Raw genomic sequence first — 19,187 nt, forward strand, 5'->3', positions numbered from 1 at the left:
TTATGCAGCTTTTAGAGTTTAATTTGACTGATTTCCCTGAAATCTTTACTGCCAGCCTGTACATACCTTTGATTATAAACCTCCTGAAGGTAAGGACCAGGTTTGTGCGGTTCTCTTTGTTAAGAGTGCCTTGTGAATTTAAGCATTTATGTGGAAAATTTCCCTGCCCCTATGTGTAATTGTTTCTTCAAATCCCAGTTTGATATCTTTGGCTATCGATTTCTGTGACTCTTATGGCAATGATGACTGTTACTGACTCTCCCCACCATTATGGTCCTGAAGCAGGAAGGTTCCGGAGCCTTAGCAGTATTCTTGGAATGAGTGCTTTGTTCTGTTCTGTTTAAGAGCACCAAGGGATACAAACTACATTGAAAGTAGATGAGTAAAAGAATAGGTTTAAATACCAGTTAAAGAAATTCATGCTCACTATTTGTGTTTAGCAGAGAGTTCAGTGCTTCTCATACTTTGAGTGCATGAGAATTATCTAAGGAACTTATTTTTAAAATCAAATTCTTCCCGTTGCCCTCCTTCCCTAGACTCACTGCATCCAAATCTGGAAGTAGCAGGGAGAGTATCTGCATTTTAACAAGCTTCCTAAGTCTGATGCAGATGGTCCACCCGTAGAGAAACACTGATCTAAATTCTAGTTAATGATTATAGTGCATATAAAGCTAGTGACAGCTGGCATATATAGGAATCTCGCATTATACTACTCAGCATCTCCAAACAGCATATTTAGTATCTGAACTTATGTGAGGATTTTTTCATAAATGATACTTTCATTTCCTAAATTGTCAGTTTCACCTATTAAAAAAACATACTTAGAGTGTTATTTAATATTTTCTCTTTGATTGAACACTACTCTGTACTGCCAGTGATCCTAAGGCAATTAAGACATAGCTCTGCTCCAAAGAGGTCACATGCTAGTTAGGATGCAAGCACATTACCAGACAATTACAGTACCATGTGGTAAATTCAGTAATACACAGTATGATTAGCATAATACTAATAGAGATGTGCCTAGATGGGTAGCATTATCCTGTGTTTTATTTAATAAGCGTGTGATCTTATTAGGGGAATGTTTGTACCCTAATGTCTACTCAACAGTTTTCATAAATGCATCTTTAGCCTTTCTTAGCATATTGTGAGAGTGTGTAGAAGATATATTGTTACTGCTAATCTGTAGCCAAGATGAGAATAACAGATAAGGTTAAAAACTAAAATGAAATAAGATGTGTCTTGCTATCTGTTTGTTACTGAATGTTATTGGCAGAGTTTCCAGGATGGAGTTGGCTGTTTAGAAATTCATGATCTTTAGAAAAAACATGGCAGAGGCTGAACGTTTAAATTATGACCTTCTGTAAAGTCCTCAGTTCTTAGCGATTCACTACAAATGGCTTAAAGACAGGATCTTATTAACTGTCTCTATTGAAATAGTTAAACAGTCCCAGTTGTTTTTTAAAATACTAAAACATTTACATACTGCTTATAGTTAATAAAATTCAACATATTATATCCACTTATATGGATATTCTTGCAATCTGAAAAGGTTCCTTGAGAAAAATAAAATAGTAACAGACATAAAGGGAGAAACTATATTAAACTAAGAATTGAAATGTAAGTTTTCTCAGGTGACTAAATTTACCTTCTGTCACTAATGAGATAATATGTTTTATCAGATCTCAGACTTAGTTTGTACCACAGGCTCTTTGTACGATTCGTATTTCATTGAGTGTTCTTCCCCTTAGATGATATTGTGAGTCTATAGGTAAGGATCTCTATTTTATGTATAGAAAGACTCAAGCAGTCTAAGGTAAAAAATTTTTAACTCAGTCATATCTATGATAAAACTCTCAACTTTCATAGCAGTATTTTGATTTGCTATACTAACTTTTCAGTAAACTAACTTTATTTATATCCACAAGGGAAAATGATGGCAGATGAAGTTAGGAACCCGTGCGTGCTAATGATTGATGTCGATTCCTTTGATTTCAGTGCATTGACATCTGTTTTCATGTGTTGGCATCCCGTTCTTTCCTGGGTTTGTCTACCAAAGTGAGAAGCTGAAATCAATAATGCCTCTGTAATTATTATTTTTTTCATGTAGCAAATAATGATATCCAGTGTATATTATCTAATATTTGTTTTATGATGGTGAAACATATCATAATTCCAAATTGCAGTGGCTCTTCTTCAAAAAAGACTTAAGGAAGAGGATTAATAAACATGTATTAGTGGCCCAACATCAAAAAGTTTCACTGAAACTTATCAGCAGAATTCATGAGCCCTTCCTAAGCATTTGTCTTTAGAATATCCTTTTGCCAACGTAAACGTCGATAACATGGGGATGATATGGGAGTTCACCAGGGAAGAACCCAGGTATGTTGGGCTAGCTTGTGAGTTTCCGTGTGGTGTTAGAGAGCCCTCTGCTGCTTGTGGACGTGACACCTTTCAGTTAATTTATTTAGAAGTCTCTGTTTTTCCTGACTTGTTGGCACTGCTGGCACTGCTCCCTACCTCCACAAACACAGTCTAGGAGGGAGTTAAAAGCTGCCTCACTTCAAATCTGGGCCAATGCCTTTGAGTTGTGTGTCTGAATTTATTCTTCATCACCAAAATGTCCTATATTTGGTAGTAACAAGAAGTCATTGAGAACAAATAAAATCTCTGTGGGCTCTACTCTCACATGATGGTTGAATTGCCCATGCAGCCTAAATATTTGCGGATTACTCCAATTAAAGAACATAACATGAACTAAGGTGAGGATATTTTCAAATTTTAAGATCATCCTGTCTAAATCACTAAAAAAGTGAAGGTGTTAGCTTCCATGTATGGAAATTGCTTTTTATAATTAAGGTGCCTAAGTAAGGAAGTAAGGATAATGAAGTGGAGGGGGGGTGATTTAAGACATATGTTTTATAATACCTTTAGGGACCAAACTCAGGGAAACATGGTATCTTCTCGTCAAATCAAAGAATAAAACTCGGGGAAGCTGGGTGCAGTAGCTCACACCTATAATCCTAGTGCTTTGGTAAGCAGAGGCAGGAGGATAGCTGGAAGCCAGGAGTTGGAGACCAGCCTGGGCAACATAGTGAGACTCTGTCTCTACAATTTTTTTTTTAATTAGCTGTGCATGGTGGCGTATGCCTGTAGTCCTACCTAGAAGCTGAGGTGGGAGGATCACTTGAGTCCAGGAGTTTGAGGCTGCAGTAAGCTATGAGCATGCCACTGCACTGCAGCCTGGATGACAGAATAAGACCCTGTCACCCACCTCCCAAAAAAAGACTTCAGAAGACTTGAACTTACTGGAAATAAAGTAAAGAATTGAACTGCTTTACTCAGATCATATTAAATGAATGGAACTGAAAGGCTAAAGAAAAAATTAAGCATTTAGAAAAAAACATAACCTAATAGATATCATTATTTTGCAGTCAGCAGAATGATTATAAAAAGAAACTAATTTTGCTGTCTCGGTTAAAATAACTCTTGAAACTAAAATTAGAAACTAAATGCTGGCCGGAGTAGACCATTGATACACTGGGTTTTATTTTTATAAGTGACTTTCCTTTATTTTCAACTCCTTGATTTGACAGAAACCCAAGAGCCTGCCTGTTTCTCCAGTGTCAGTTTTCTGGCAGGTCACTGCTGTGTCCCCAGTGCTGAATTCCTTCAATTGCCACACCTGCTGAGTTACTAATTCTCCTCTGCTTTCAAAGCACATTCTCCCCCCCACTTTCTCTCTCTCTCTCTCTCTCTTTCTTTCTCTCTCTGTCTCTCTCTCTCTCTCTCAGAGAGTTCTCCTCTTGTCCATTATCTTTCTCCCCAAAATGCCTATGTGACCCTCAAAATTCACTCCCTGTGTGGCTTATCTAACTGAACCTCACCTAATCTGCCAGACTGCATGGTGCTTCAGAGTGGAAGGGCTGGAGCTCTGACTTCAGACTTGGATTGGAATCTCAGCCGTGACCACCTATATGGCCTTCAGCCTGTTAATTAACCTTTCTAAAACTTGTTCTTCTTATCTGAAAAATCTGGTTAGTAATTCCTTCCTCCATGATGTCTTTGAGGATTGAATGAGGTAATGCCCATAAGCTCTTAGCACAACGCCTGGCTTTTTGTGGTGAGCTCTCAATCAATGGTAGTTATATATCCCTTTTTTAAATACTAATTAATCAAATTTCAAGTTTCCATTTCTCTGCTAGTCTATAAATTCCGTGAAGGTTGGGATTGTTTTCTTAGCCTGTGTATCTCTAGCACCTGTCATAGATTCTAATAAGCAATGTACACTCAGAAAATGTTTCCTGTATGAGCACCTGCCTGTGGTTGTGGAAGTACCTAAAGCCCAGGTGTAAACTGACACCAAACCTTTGTTCACTTTCCAATGGCTGTTCATGGCTGGTCATCATCCTAAAAAGAGCATAAAGGCATGATGATGTCACAAACAATCCTTGACCCACTTTTCTGTGCACAGTCCTCCCCTGGCAGAGGTGGGAGTGTTTGGGAGAGGATGACGGGGTAATGTACATGCCATCTGTACATTTTTGTCTCCCTCAAGAATTCCACATTGAGAGTTAACAGTTTGGAAATTAAATATCTGTTCAATCAAAACTGTATTAACAAACCCTTAATAAATTCGCAGTAAGGTAATAATTGAAAGAAATTAGCAAAAAACAATTTTCTTTTTCCTTCTTTCCTGCTGCAGGTATCCCCATATTCTTTTGATGTTGTCTCAGTGACTAAAGATTTGAAACTACTTAACTTACTAATGTTATAAAAATATTTTCTCATCAGCTAATTTTATACCCCCAAAGAACATGTTATTATATTTTATGTTCTAGATTACTGCCTCTGTAAGACAATGCTTTTATGTTTATAATAATGATAAACATCACTTTTCTGAACAAGATCTCAAAGACAAATGAAAGCTTCCAGCTGCCTTGAAAATAATTTGGGGACTAAACCCAAAATTTCTTTAAACCTCAAACAATCTTTGTGTTTAGAGTGAAGTGAAATACTTTTTTTTCCTGCTCTCAAGCCAGAACAAACAGATATAGTGTGTGTCAAGGCCATACCCAAGCATTACCTTGCCCGAACATATCCCTTTCTGGATTCTCTGTATACCACAAGGTTCTCTGTATACCATAATTTTAACCACTGTTAAAATTATGAGCATAGTAGCAGAACTTCCACTTCTAATTGTGCTGTTAGAGAAAAGAAATTATTTTCTTTAAGAATGGGAGAAAACCCATGGCACAGCTACAGATGCATTAAGTTTTGAATGGAAGGGAAAAATAAAATTTTAAGTAATCAATGTACAGATATTAGAGAATACTTCTAGTTGGCAGAATTAATTTTACAAATTATAAACAGTATGTTTCCAAAATATTTAATCAAACACTATTGCAAGCACTCAGCAAAATCTAGAGGATACTGATTTTATTCAACAGCCATTTTTACTAAGCACATTCAGTGTTCTAGGTACCTAGCTAGATGCTGGTGTTACAAAGATACAGAGAAACCTGGAAATGAGACTAGCTTCTGAACTCATGAATTTCAGTGTTATGTGCTAAGCACTCAGTTATAGCTATGAACAAAGTGTCTTGAAGCCTGGAGGAAGAAGCAGCTCCCTCTCCAGGGTGCTAGAGATGACTTCCCAGATTAGATGACACTTGAACTGAGAGAAGTATTTACCAGGCAGAGAGAGGTGGAGAAAGGATTTAAGGTGGCAGGAACAACATGTACAAATGGAAAGAGTTACAAAAGCGCAATGAGAGGTTTATAGAAGTATGTTGGGCTGCAATTGGGAGGGACTTCATGTGCAAGATTTAGGCATTTGGATTTTACCCCAAATGCAGTGGGGAAGTAGGAGAGACTAAGGATGGACTGGTGTGGAAAACAGGGAAATAGTATTGCCCCTGTGAAGGACTAATGCAATGGAAATGGAAAGGAGAGATCTAACTCAAGAGCACATTCTTTTTTTATCGAGACATAATCCATACAATTTGGTAATTGATCAAATATGGAGGTAAGGGATTGTCTTCGTCCATTTTGTGCTGCTATAACAGAATACCACAGACTGGATAATTTATAATGAATAGAGACTTGTTTCTTACAGTTCTGGAGGCTGGGAAGTCTATGCTCCAAGGTCTCACATTTGGCAAGGGCCTTCTGGCTCTGTCACCCCATGGCAGGAGGCAGAACGGCAAGAGAGTGGACTCAGTGAGCAGGGGAGAAAGGGCCAAACTCATCCTTTTACCAGGAACCTAGTCCTGTAATAACCAACCCACTCCCACAATAACAGCATTAATCCATTCTTGAGGGCAGAGCCCTCATGATCTAATCACCTCTTAAAGGTTCCGCCTCTCAACACTGTTTCATTGGGGATCAAGTTTCTAACACATAAACTTTGGGAGACACATTTAAACTATAGCAGGGATGAACATCTTTAAGGAAAGCAGTTGGCTTATGAGCACAATGTAAATATTACAACAAGGATAAGATTCTATTCTGTGACTTCTACACATCTCAGCCCAGGATTCCCTGAGAAGTGCACTGTCAGTCAATCAGCAGGCAGTCATGGTTCAGTTTTCACCTTCTAGCTATAGAGAGCGATGCAAAAGAAATGGAGGGTAAAGCAACTCCTCTTCCCACCCACCCTTCCCCCCACTTAAGAACTCTCTTCCTTTCCCCCCTCTTAAGAACTCTCTTCCTTTCCCCACTCATGCACATAGCCCTACCTCCATGCAGTTTCTTAGAATTTCTTAGGTAATTTCTGTTAATCAGAAGGGCATACAGAGGTGGCACTAGCTGAGTGGGTAGGATTGAAATGGAATGAGATGATCCTTAGTTTCCTCTAAGTATAATATTTCTTTGATTGTAGAAGACAGAATAGGTGATAAAGAATGCCACAGTTATACAAATAAGGAAGAGCCCATGGACGCCATGTCCTATGCAAAATGGTCTCTTTCACCATCTCTCTCAGTGTCATTCTTGACACCATCCTGTGGTGTAACTAGGACTATTTAAAAGATATTTGGAGATATTCTGTAAGCTCCTCCTGGCCTTTCACAACCATGTCATCGTGCCCACTACTGGGCATATCCAAACCCATTTTCACTCTGCTTTTCTTGCCATCTACACTCAGCAAAATCTGTACGACTTTGGCCCAGAGCTGATTCTGGCAATAGGACAGAGAGAGTGTTTTCTCTTTGTCTTGTGAGAACGTAGATCTTAATTCATCAGCATTCGTTCAGTGTGCATTACATAGCAAGCAAGGGAGATATGTATTTATTGTAGTGTTCTAGAACAGTGTTTTTTAATGCTGTGGGTCATGACCTATTAGTGGTCATAAAGCCAATTTAGCAGGATATGACCAATATTAATAACAAAATAGAAAATATTCCAGCAAATTAAGAATAATTTTTGTGAAATTTGTGTCTGATTTATACGTATGTATACTGTCATGATATAAAATGTGTTTCTAACTGAATCATCATTGAAAGTTTTAAAAATATTGTATCTGGACTGCTTATGAGGATAATTCACTTGAATAAGAGGTTAGATAGACTTTGAATACAGGCCTGGAAACCAAATTCCCATGTCAGTATGGGAAATTGATTTTAGTCTTAGCATTCCTGTAAATGAACTTACAGAGCACAACTTTTTTGTAAGATAGAAGCACCTTTGTTAGGCAGGTTTTTCTATCTGAATTTGATCTGTTCCAGGCCTCTCCCTGGAAGCTTCACGTAGTTCTGTTGCTTGGGGCAGCATAACCCCGGTCTTCACATGACATTCTGCCTGTGTGCGTATCTGTCTCTGTGTCCAAATTTCCCCTTTTTACAAGGACACTAGTCATATTGCATTCAGGCCCATCTTAATGACCTCATCTTAACTTAATCATCTCTGTCAAGACCCTGTTTCTAAATAAGATAACTTTCTGAAGTATGAGGGATTATGGCTTCAGTGTGTATTTTTCGAGTGACATAACTCAGCTGATAACAGTATATTTCAAATTTCCACTAAACAGACAAAAAACAGTAGAAATGTTTTTCTATCTTATCAGAATAAAATGCAAATCTTTAGAAGTCTTTTTGTTTTGTCTATTTGTTTTGCCTTCAAAATAATACCTTACTGTTAGCTAAAAATTTCTGTTCTGTGAATAATAACAACTTTAGCTCTTTGCATTTAACCTTTGGTCTGGAAAAATCTATTTGCCCTTGAACTGCAGTAATTTGTATTTCTACTGCCTAAGTGTTCTTAGGCACAAAGTGCAAATAATAAAACTATAAACAAGCTGCCTGGGCTTACAAGAAAGAATTGTAAAATACCCCCCACTTCCAACAAATGACAGCTGCAAACAGTTATGAACTGATCTGAAAACTCTTACATTTGTTTTCAAAAAAAAAAAAAGCAGGGATTTTTTTTTTTTTTTTTAATGTTCTTGAATGGGGCCAAACCAAAAAAGCAACAGAACAGAGGCTGCCACATACCTCCGTAGTTGGCAAAGGGCATGGTTAATGACTGAGACTGTGGATACATTGAAAATGCTCAAGTACACGTGTGGCACTTTATGTTTTGAGAACAAGGAAGGAAAGGAAAATGTGCTAACTTCGCTTATCATTCTCTAAGAAAATTCCTCCCCTTACATTCTGTAGCATATGTGGAAAAAGCCTGAGTTCCTGAAAAAATGTTTACTTTATGCTTTTCTTTTACTTGTCCCTCACTTTCTCTCTCTCTTTGGACTCTAGTTTTGTTTTTTAAGCCCCATAGATGGTTTTTCTAGTTTCTTATGAATGGGACCTAATTCTTAGCATTTACTGGTTTTCCTGTACTTTTCAGTACTCAAGGAACACTTACAAACTATTTCTTCTGCTCAAATCACTGAGAAATATATTTAAAGTGTCTAGCTAAATATGCAAATTATGTTAATTTTTTGGTAGCCAGCCACATTAACCAATTAGAAAGTTGAACTAATTGGAGAGTTAAAAAGGGAATTGAATGGAATGGTGGTTTGATTGAATAATTGAAGGTCCATTCTGGGTACTTGCTCTGGGAATTCTCCCAACATTATTTGGTTTTTCTTAGACACATACAACACTATGCCTTTCATGATTTCCTTTAGCTTGCTGTGTAATTAAACTGATAGGCATTGCAGTGCATTCTGTGGCGTCAGTTTAGAAATTAGTGCAGTTCATGAAGCGATTATAAGTCTAGGTGTCATTTATTTATGTGCATTTACCAATTTCAAGCTGTATAAAAATAAGTTAGGACTCTGCTAAAACTTAGATAAAAATATCTAAGTTATTGGCATTCTTAGACTATTATTTACTTCTATATGATAAATGTTCTTCCCACAGGCAGTTATTTTGAGAATATAGTACCACATATCTGAGGGCATTAAGCATAATCACAAAAATGAGGTGAAGGCCCAAATCTCTCAATGTATGTTTGATGCTTTTTTTAAAACGTAAACTTCTTGTAATTGGCTGCTTAAGCTTGGCCATTATTGAGAGTCAGCAAATAGGAAATAATTAAAACATGGAGTTGTTACTGGTAACCAAGGAGGAAATCGAATGAATTCTAAGTTGTTTCCATTTTTCATTGGCTTAACTTTATGACACACACTTCCTTCTTCATTCATAGAACATGTGCTTATTTTTAAAAATTAAAAGTGAATCAGAATTACTTCTCATTTTCATATTTAGGAAAAAATTATGACAAATTGTGCTCAATTTAGAATTCAGGTGAAATCATTTGGTATCATTGAACATGACAGATTGACACAAAACCAGGAATAGGTGGAAACAACTTTGTTAAAGATGTTTTGGAGCCTGTGATAATAGTACAACATCTTTGTACAGCTATTTAAAAATGGTAATTTTTTTTCAAATGTGCATTCTGGTTTGTACATTTTGTGGAAAAGTTTATTTTCTTGATGTTATTTGGAGGAATTGTCCTTGGCCATTTTTCTTTAAAATTGCCTTTGAAATCAATGCATTAAATTTATTTCTAAAATTAGTTAGCTTAATCAATTCGATTAAGCTAAATCAATGATTTAGTTGTTTCAAAATATATTCCTTTGTTTAGATTCTATTACTAACTCCCAGAAAAGGGTACTTTTATGAAAGGGAAAAGATAAATATGCTTTTAAAATAAAAATTGATTTATTTACCCTCATTTTGTTTCCAAATATAATTTTCGAATACTGTGCATTGATTGCTCCCCTGTTAACTGCTGATTGTTGATAGATGTAATACTGACTCTGTTTCATTTTACTTAAATTTTAGTGCTTACATTTTCTTTTTTAAAACACTTAAAACTGGTCAAATTTCAGGGGCATAGCCAAATTAAGAATTTCTTATTTTGTCTTCCATTGATGAATTTACTTTGTGCAAATGTAGCCAGAAAAATATTTGCTTATGATTAAAATCTTGTGTTTCTATCAAGAGACATTCTTGACATTGTGCCAGTACATTTTAATAAATTAATCACTTTATAAGTGCTGTCAGGCATAATGCATTACAAATGGACTTTGATTAAGGTGATGTAGAGTTGCCATAATCAGAAGCATGACAAGAAGCTTATCAAGTCCACGAGATCTTGTGGCTGCTGGAATGCAGACCAGCCATCGAGTGCATTTTCTTCACCAACCCAGTCATCCTGCCATACTTTAATAGGTTAAAAATGAAGGGAAAACATTGAGAAAAATGGACTAACATATAATACACACATTACTAGCTGCATCATCTGAATGAATTATGTACTCACTTTGAGACTGCTTTTCTCATCTGAATTTAAAAAGGAGCAAAAAGCCAGTACTAGGGAAGGTTTTGTGAGAATCTAATTGATATAATTAATGTAGGGCCTGTGGTAGGATCTGGTCTGCAGTCATAATTGATATGAAATATTTGAGGGAGATAAAAGGAAAACAAGAATTGATTTTTATTGCTTCTGTTTGCTGCAAAGAAATTTAGCGTGTGCACACACACAGACATGCAAATAGCTAAAACACATGAATAGCTGTGTTCAGAGCCCTGCACCATTTAAATCATCTCCCAAAAGCACTTGAGAAAACCAAGTATATTGCTAATTGAATGCATATCAAAGAATGTTACAGTAAGCATGTTAGTTTTCCTTCAGTTTGCTACATGTTAGAGTAAAGGATCTGTTCTTGGCAAAGGAAGTATGTAGCAAAACATTCATTTTACAAAACATAGAGTCCTTTCCTAGAGTAACAAAATCTAAATTTCTTGATCAGAAAACAAACTCAGTTCTAACATTTTAATAATTATTTTGTTTAGTGTTTTCTAGGAATATTTGGAAGTCAAATGTGTAAGTGACTTCTGTCAGGCTGACTTAAAAGTAGTCACCTCCTGTAAAAGCACTGTTTCGGATGGTTTCTTCCTGGACACCTGGACAGTTCCCAGGTGGTGTCCCCTGTAACTCTTCAACCCTGCAACCTAATTCTACAAGCTTTGCCCTCAGCCCATCCACATTACAGCCCATCACTTACCCTCACCTGGGAAGAGTTAACACCATTAGTTATAAACATTAAGGTATTTGGCAACATGGGCATTAGAATGGCCGATAGATGTTGAAATTGGAAATCCAAATCATAAGAGAATGAAAAACAGTGTGTCACATTTTATGTTCCATATTCCTTCTAAAATGTTAAGACCTTTTCAACTTCCAGGACAGGATTTTATTTGTGTGTGTGTTTTACAGTATAACTCTGTAGTAAGAGTTTATTGACTGCAAGTTTAATACTATCAGTCGAAGCAAACTTTTCTCTTTTCATGAATGATACTTAAGAAAGTTAAAAATAAGCAAAAAGGGAGAGAAGGAGAATGCTGAAGTTAACTAGTTGCTTTTCCAGATGCTGTAAGGTGGTGAACACCCCAGGTGATATTCAAGAGGAACCCTGGGGGTACAAAAGAAAATATTAGACCTTCTCTTTTATTTAATATTTTATCTTTCTACTTTTATCTGTTTAATGATGTACATAATATAGATGTATATTTAATCAGTTATATATTTGAAGGGAGTGGCTACTGAAAAGTAAGTTTTATGAGTGCATAATTTTAAAAGTTCAAAGATCACTCCAGTAGACAGCGAGGGGGAGGGACTCAATCTACACTTTGAGATCATTTATTAGGAAAAATAAAACATGCTAAAGGAAGGAAAACAAAATATAGCATATATTTTACATTTTAAAAATTAAATTTCTAGGCCAGATATGGTGGCTCATGTTTGTAATTCTAGCACTTTGGGAGGCTGAGGCAAGAGGATTGCTTGAGCCCAGGAGTTCAAGACCAGCTTGGGCAACATAGTGAGACTCCGTCTCTACAAAAAAATGAAAAATTAGCCTGGCATGGTGGCACATGCCTGTGGTCCCAGATACCCCACAGGCTGAGGTGGGAGGATCACTTGAGCCTGGGAGTTTGTGGCTGCAGTGAACCATGATAATACCACTGCACTCTAGCCTGGCCAACAGAATGAAACCATGTCTCTTAAAAAAAAAATTAACTTTCTATATATTAAGCTTAATATTTTTTGTGTGTGCTTGAGGAACTTTTAAACTGTTAAACTAATTAAACTTTTTAATGATATTATTTGTGTCCTTTCATGTTATACACACTAGTTAATACTTAGTAACTACAGAAGGACACAGAGCCCGTGAGTGTGATGCTGTTTACTGATGTGCTCTTCATTGTTAGGGAATCATTCCTGAAGTGGCTCACTCTTAACAGGAGTGTTTTGTTGGTTGTTTCATATTTTCATCATCATGTTAATTAACTGCAATCAGCTTTGTTGAGATAAATTCACCTGTAATTATTTTAAGGGCTTATGTGTAATATACGAATATTTGAATTGGGCCTCTAGAATAAGGCAGTAAAAAGCTTCCTCTTGAAAGTGTAATGTGAATTACGTTGTCTTAGCTGATCTTGAAAGAAGCCTCACTTGCTAGTCTCCTGACAAGAAGTAATTGACCTTGGCTAGGTCCAAGGTAGAGCGTGTTTTACTAACCTTACTCCATCATGAGATTGGCTTTAATGTGCTAAACCAAATTTTTGACAGGTATAACATTTGTAGTAAAATTGACATGTTATATTAACAGACCTTATATTAACTCAAAATTTATTTTCCTTTTAGTTCACAGGAAGATGAAAGACCTATGTCACCTTTCTGTTTGAGGTATTTATTTGACTTTTGTTGGTCTACTACAGGGAATAAATGAGAGTTAAGGTTTCTTTGGGCTTATTTGCTCATTTTAATCTCTCTCAATAGAACATTCTTTACTGTGTCCAGATGAAGCCTGCTGGAGCTCTTCACCATATTGCTAATGCTGTATTTTCCCCTTTGGTTTAGGAAATCTTTTTTTTAAAAAAGTCTAATATAGTTGAAACAACTAAAGTAAGATATTTTATTTTAAATTTGGAAGTGCCATTTTAATTTAAAAGCTGATGATTAGGCTATAAGCCAAGTTAAAAATCTTTGTTTTATACCTATGCATATGCATAGGTTACTGGGGGCAAATGGCTACAAACCGACTCAGATAAAGCCTTGGATTGTGTTACATCAGTTTCTGTGTCATAGCAGAGAAGGAAAGTAAATATTCAGCCAGTTTTTGGAGTTCAAGATGATTTTCTAAGTTTATAAAGCCAGAGTAACAACTGTTAAAGCAGGTAAATTAACAGAATTCAAGATCACTTCTCTCTGGTCATTGAATGCTGTACTGATAATTTTTTTGGTGAGTCATCTGAGATATAGCCTAGAATCAAGTCTACCTTTCAGCATTTCTTTTCTTACTACCTGCCCACTTCAAAGGCTTAGAAAATATATTTGAGAAGTATATAGGCATGTAAAATAATGCCGATGTTTTTAAAAATCTTTCCTCAAGTTTGAAGTCTACTGCTTTTTTTTCTTTTTCTTTTTTTGAGGCAGAGTCTCACTCTGTCACCCAGGCTGGAGTGCAGTGGCACGATCTCGGCTTACTACAACCTCTGCCTCCCAGGTTCAAGCAATTCTCTGCCTCAGCCTCCTGAGTTGCTGGGATTACAGGCTCCCACCAAGATGCCTGGCTAATTTTTGTATGTTTAGTAGACACGGGGTTTCACCATCTTAGTCAGGCTGGTCTTGAACTCCTGACCTTGTGATCCACCTGCCTCAGCCTCCCAAAGTACTGGGATTACAGGTGTGAGCCATCATGACTGACCTGAAGTCTACTGCTTTTTAAAGGAAATGTCAGGAGATACAATACAGATTTGTTTATTTATTTATGTTTGAATCTGACTTGTTGAAATAGTCTCAGAATGGACTTAGGCTATACCACTAGTACTTCAGAAATGTGTCATAGGACTTCAGTAGCCAAGTAACTGCTTTTTAGTAGTGTTCTACCCTTTAATGACTTGCAGCATATTGTATAATCACTTTGTGGCAAGAGAGGGAACATTTGAGGTTTCAGTATGAGAGAACATGGTGGTCCATTTTTTTCATCCTGGTTTCCTGCCAACCAAATCAGCATATTCTGGTTCATAGGCTATCTCAACTCTGCAATTCCTGTGAACACATGAGGTTGTTGCTGAGCACGTAGTGAGTCTGGTATTTATTATATAAATATACACAGTCATATCAACAAATGATTATTATATATTAATGGAAATTTAGTTTTACATAGTATGGAATACTTTAGCACTGGATCATGCCAATTAATGAGAATCATTTCTCTGAATGCCTTTTTTTTTTTTTTTTTTTTTTTTTTTAGATAGAGTCTTGCTCTGTCACCCAGGCTAGAATGCAGTGGTCTGATCTCAGCTCACTGTAACCTCTGTCTCCCGGCTTCAAGAAATTCTTCTGCCTCAGCCTCCAGAGTAGCTGGGATTATAAGCGTGTATCGCTATGCCTGGCTAATTTTTATATTTTTAGTAAAGCCAAGGTTTTACTATGTTGGTCAGGCTGGTCTCAAACTCCTGACCTCAGGTGATCCTCCCACCTCAACCTCCCAAAGTGCTGGGATTACAGGCTTGACTCACCGTGCCTGGCCTCTCTGAATGTCTTCTTATTACTTTGGGTAACAATCTTTGTTTTAGATAGTCTTGAGTTTTATTTTATTTTGACTATTATTTTTAAAAGTAGATGGGAAAAATGGGTTTGTAAATCTTAAGTCTTCAAAGATAATTGTTTTTTTTTATAGTGTAAACATTTCTGTAATTGTATAATATTTAACTAATAAGGTAGTCTTTAAAAAGGAATCCTATACTTGGAAAATTAAAGTACAAGAAAATGTAGTAAAAGAAAATCAGTAATACATTTACTGACTTTCCTAATAGAAGCTACTTGATTTTTTTGATGTTGATTATAAAAACTAAAATATTATAAAATTAGGGTAAAAAAGAATGAATATGCATATTGGCCCACATTTATGTAAAGGAAAAGTTATCAGCAGGCATTCTTTTCCTATGATGGAGATTTAAACTAAGTAGAACTATTTCACAAATGCAAAAATAGTAATTATTTAGCCTGAAATTAGAATTTCAAAAGTAGATTATTTTTCTGAATAACATTACTAGAAATTAAGTTCATGTAAGGTCATTTAACTTGTTTTATTATCAACTTGACAACAAGCAGGAAGAATCTACTGGCAAAAAATTAACCTTCTTTTCTTTCAATTGCTTACATGGGCGGTTTGGCGTATAGTTTTTTTATTCTAGGATATAGAATTTAAGTAAAAGAAAACAGTTATTAATTATGATTAAGTTCTTGGTTTTTTGGACTGCAAACATGACATGCTCACTGATAATTTATAGTGTAGTGCACATTTTTGCACTACTTCTACTAGCTATGAATGTGTAAATATTTTAAATATATTTAAATACATTTCTGTAGCTTTCTTGTCTTCCATTCCTTTTCCTCTCACTTCATTACTTAGGGTTCCTTTGCTGCAGTGCTCACAGAGGGAGCTATTGCGAGACTCATAATTTCATATGTTTTGTTAACATTATGAAAAACAACATTGGCTCTTTTAAATCCAAAATAATATTTACTGTGTTTCTGAAAAGTAAAAATGATTGGTAGCTGCACAATGCGACCTGCCATGACAAGGAACATTGAATTTTGAATGCTGTATATTGTAGTTTGATAGCATTGATGGATAAAGTGTTTCTCAAAGAAAGGAAAGGCCCAATCAAGACATAAGACACGTTTGCTGAGAGGGGTATTCACTGGAAGTAGATCCAGCCACAAGCAGCCAGGCAGGGGACAGGGCTGGGAAAGCTTGTCAGCGGTGGGATATTCAGTTTGGTAGTTAATTCTGAAAGGTCCAGCATAAAGAGGGTGGAACAGTAAAACTCAGTGTCTACAAGTCTGTGAGTGGGCAATCTTCAGAGAGTGCAGATCAGAGCAGACAGAAGATGAGAGCAGAGAAGGCCTCCAGTCTCAAAGGAAGGAGGGTAGATGACCCATAGCGGCCCTTGGGTACAGAAGATCACATAAGGATCCTGCTACTGGAGTGGAGAAGAGGTGGATTGTGTGTAACAGGTCAGAGTCTGTGTCTGGGATAGAGGATACAGATGGAGAGCACCTGAAGAGGCCACAGTGCACGCTAGTGGAGGTCCCAGGACCTTGCTGTGGCTAGGGGAGAAGAAAGAGATGCAGGAACAGGGAACCAGAGTGGCCATTTCAGTTATATGTTGCTCTCATTATTACCTTATGGAATTTCAGTTTCTGTAATGTAGTATTCTTATCGAACATTCATGGCTGAATCACATGTTAGTCTGCCATATGCTTCAGTTGCCTTCAGTTTTTCCTGTAATAAGGTAGGGCTATTATAAATAGACACACTTATATTTTTATTCTAAATAAAATATCTCCTGTGATAACAACTCTGTCATCTCTGATTTCAGTACTTCTCCAACCTAACCTAAGTCACCACAGAGCCATTTGTCCTTTTTTGCAAAGGAAGGAAATAGTAGCTATCAATCTCCACCTGCCACCATTCTATGTAGCAAGTTAATTGCAGTTCTAGGAGCTCAAACAGTAGGTGTTATTGTTCCCCAACCCTCATCAGGGATTACCAGCCCAGTTGAAATGATTAGAGAAATGAAAGGGAAGAATAGGTTATGCCAAACCCTTAGTAAGACTACAGCAGAGTAAACATGACCTGCAAACTTAAGGTGGAGAACGTTCTTGGCCAGGATGTTCTGTTCTCTTTTTATATTCTATGCTGGAATCCCGAACAACAGGGCTCCTCCCTCAGTTGCTCAACTGAGCGTCAAAAAAACTTGGTGGTAGTGTTCTTCTGTGCCGTGTTCAGCCTTTTGTTGTCTGCATTCTTTGATCTGGCCTCCAATCAGATCTGTCTAGGATCTGTTGCTGCTCTGCTTCTGTTTCCCTGAGTTTTCGGTGTCTGCAAGACTGAGTTTGGATTTTGGTGTTTGGTTTCCACTAGGACTTGGGTTCTGCATCTCTACTTGCTGCGTCTCCTCATCTCTACCAGCTCCCACTTCTTCTATACCACTTTCACGCTCCTATGACCGGGATCGGATCCCATCCTTATCCCATTCCATCGGACTTTTATCCTTAAATTCCTTCTTTACAAATTCCTGGATTACACATATAGCTTGCATACCTAGAAGCTGTGTTTAATGTGCTTTATCAAAATCTTAGGATATGTGCTTCAGGGGCTATATGCCAGTTTTGTTCATTGGGCTCTAGATAGCTCACCTGGCTTCTGAAACTTAGTCCTTGCTTACCTAACACCTGTCTTCTAGCAGGTGCACTGACCTTCCTCTGTATTCCTTTTCTCATTTAGTGCTCCATGAAAATCCTGGAACTGACCATCTTTTAAAATCTCAGCCCAAGCTTTAATACTCACAGTGCAAAACTGAAGCTAAATTATTAGTTTCGCAGGTTTGGATTAAGGTCAACTTTGGTATTTCATCTGTTTGCTAATTTTCCTGAAGGAACATCACATAGATTTATTTCTAAGTTAGCTGTTTTGCAGACAGACTTACTCTTTCTAATTTGGTTAATTTTTGATTGCTAGAGCCTAGGAACTATTGTTTATCAGTCTCATAACTGTAAATTTATGTTAAAAAATGACTTTTGCTAAATTCAAATTAAAATATGACTTGATATTAGATGGGATCTGAAAATTATACCATACCATTTCTATCCTGATATGTAGAAAACTTCTTAGCATTTTTAGATAGCTTGTCTGAGGAATGGCTATGCAAACAACTTATCCTAGAATTTGTATGTTTGTGATTTTTTTTTTGTATTATGCTTCATTAGCTTTAATTTTTAATAGTTTGTTTTTCTCCTTAAGAAGCATATTGTATGTTTTCTAAATGATTATTTTAAGGTAAAAACCCTTCATTATCACATGGGAGAGTTTTGGAGAAGTGTAGCATACCACACATTGTTTCTATTTAAAAGCCTGTTTTAGGCTGCTGACTAATAAGTGGAACAAAAAAGCCAACTGTTTATTTAAGTATCTACTTTTTTAGCAGGATGATAAAGTCAGCTAGGTATCTGAATGTCTTTAGACACAACTGTTTGTTAAAAATATTTGTTTTCCTTTTTATTATAATAGTGTTTCTAAACTGAGGGGGCACATTATCTTTGTCTGTGGAGCTCCCTTGTTCTGTGGTTTTTTTGTTGTTGCTGTTACGGTAAAATGTAGACATAAATGTTGACATCTTAGCCATTTTTAAATGTAAAGTTCAGTGGCATTAAGTACATTCTCATTGTTATATAACTATCAACACCATCCATCTTCAGAACTCTTTTTATCGTGTAAAACTGAAATTCTATACTCATTAAACACTAATTTCTCATTTCCTCCTTGCCCTGTCCCCTGGCAACCACCATTTCACTCTCTGTCTTTAAGAATTTGACTACTCCTGATACCTCATGTGAGTGGATCTTATAGTCTTTGACCTTTTGTGACTGGCATATTTATTTACTTAGCATACCTCAAGGTGCATCCATGTTGTAGCATGTGTCAGAATTTTCTTCCTTTTTAAAGCTGAATAATATTTCCATCTATGTATATACTACATTGTATTTATCCTTTCACCTGTCTATAGACACTTAGGTGGCTTCCATCTTTGTGGCATTGTGAATAATGCTACTATGAACATGGATATACACATATCTGTCTCAGTCTTTGCTTTTTTTTTTTTTAA

General features: G+C 36.5%; 1 protein-coding gene across 9 annotated transcripts in view; it reads left to right on the top strand.

Moving 5' to 3' along the window:
• Positions 1-19,187, top strand: part of FAM13A (family with sequence similarity 13 member A) — a 390,503-nt gene that overhangs the window by 299,667 nt on the left and 71,649 nt on the right. For 6 of the 9 annotated variants that reach the window (XM_017545084.2, XM_017545082.2, XM_017545085.2 and 3 more), the window contains one exon: positions 13,153-13,194. The exons of 2 other annotated variants lie outside the window; for them this stretch is intronic. In XM_017545084.2, coding sequence (XP_017400573.1) covers positions 13,153-13,194 — 42 coding nt within the window. The remainder of the gene's footprint in view (positions 1-13,152; positions 13,195-19,187) is intronic. One more of the 9 variants, XM_037744491.1, reaches the window with a different exon arrangement.

This window comes from Cebus imitator, unplaced genomic scaffold (assembly GCF_001604975.1).
Source record: "Cebus imitator isolate Cc_AM_T3 unplaced genomic scaffold, Cebus_imitator-1.0 Scaffold177, whole genome shotgun sequence".
Classification (NCBI taxonomy): Eukaryota; Metazoa; Chordata; class Mammalia; order Primates; family Cebidae; genus Cebus; species Cebus imitator.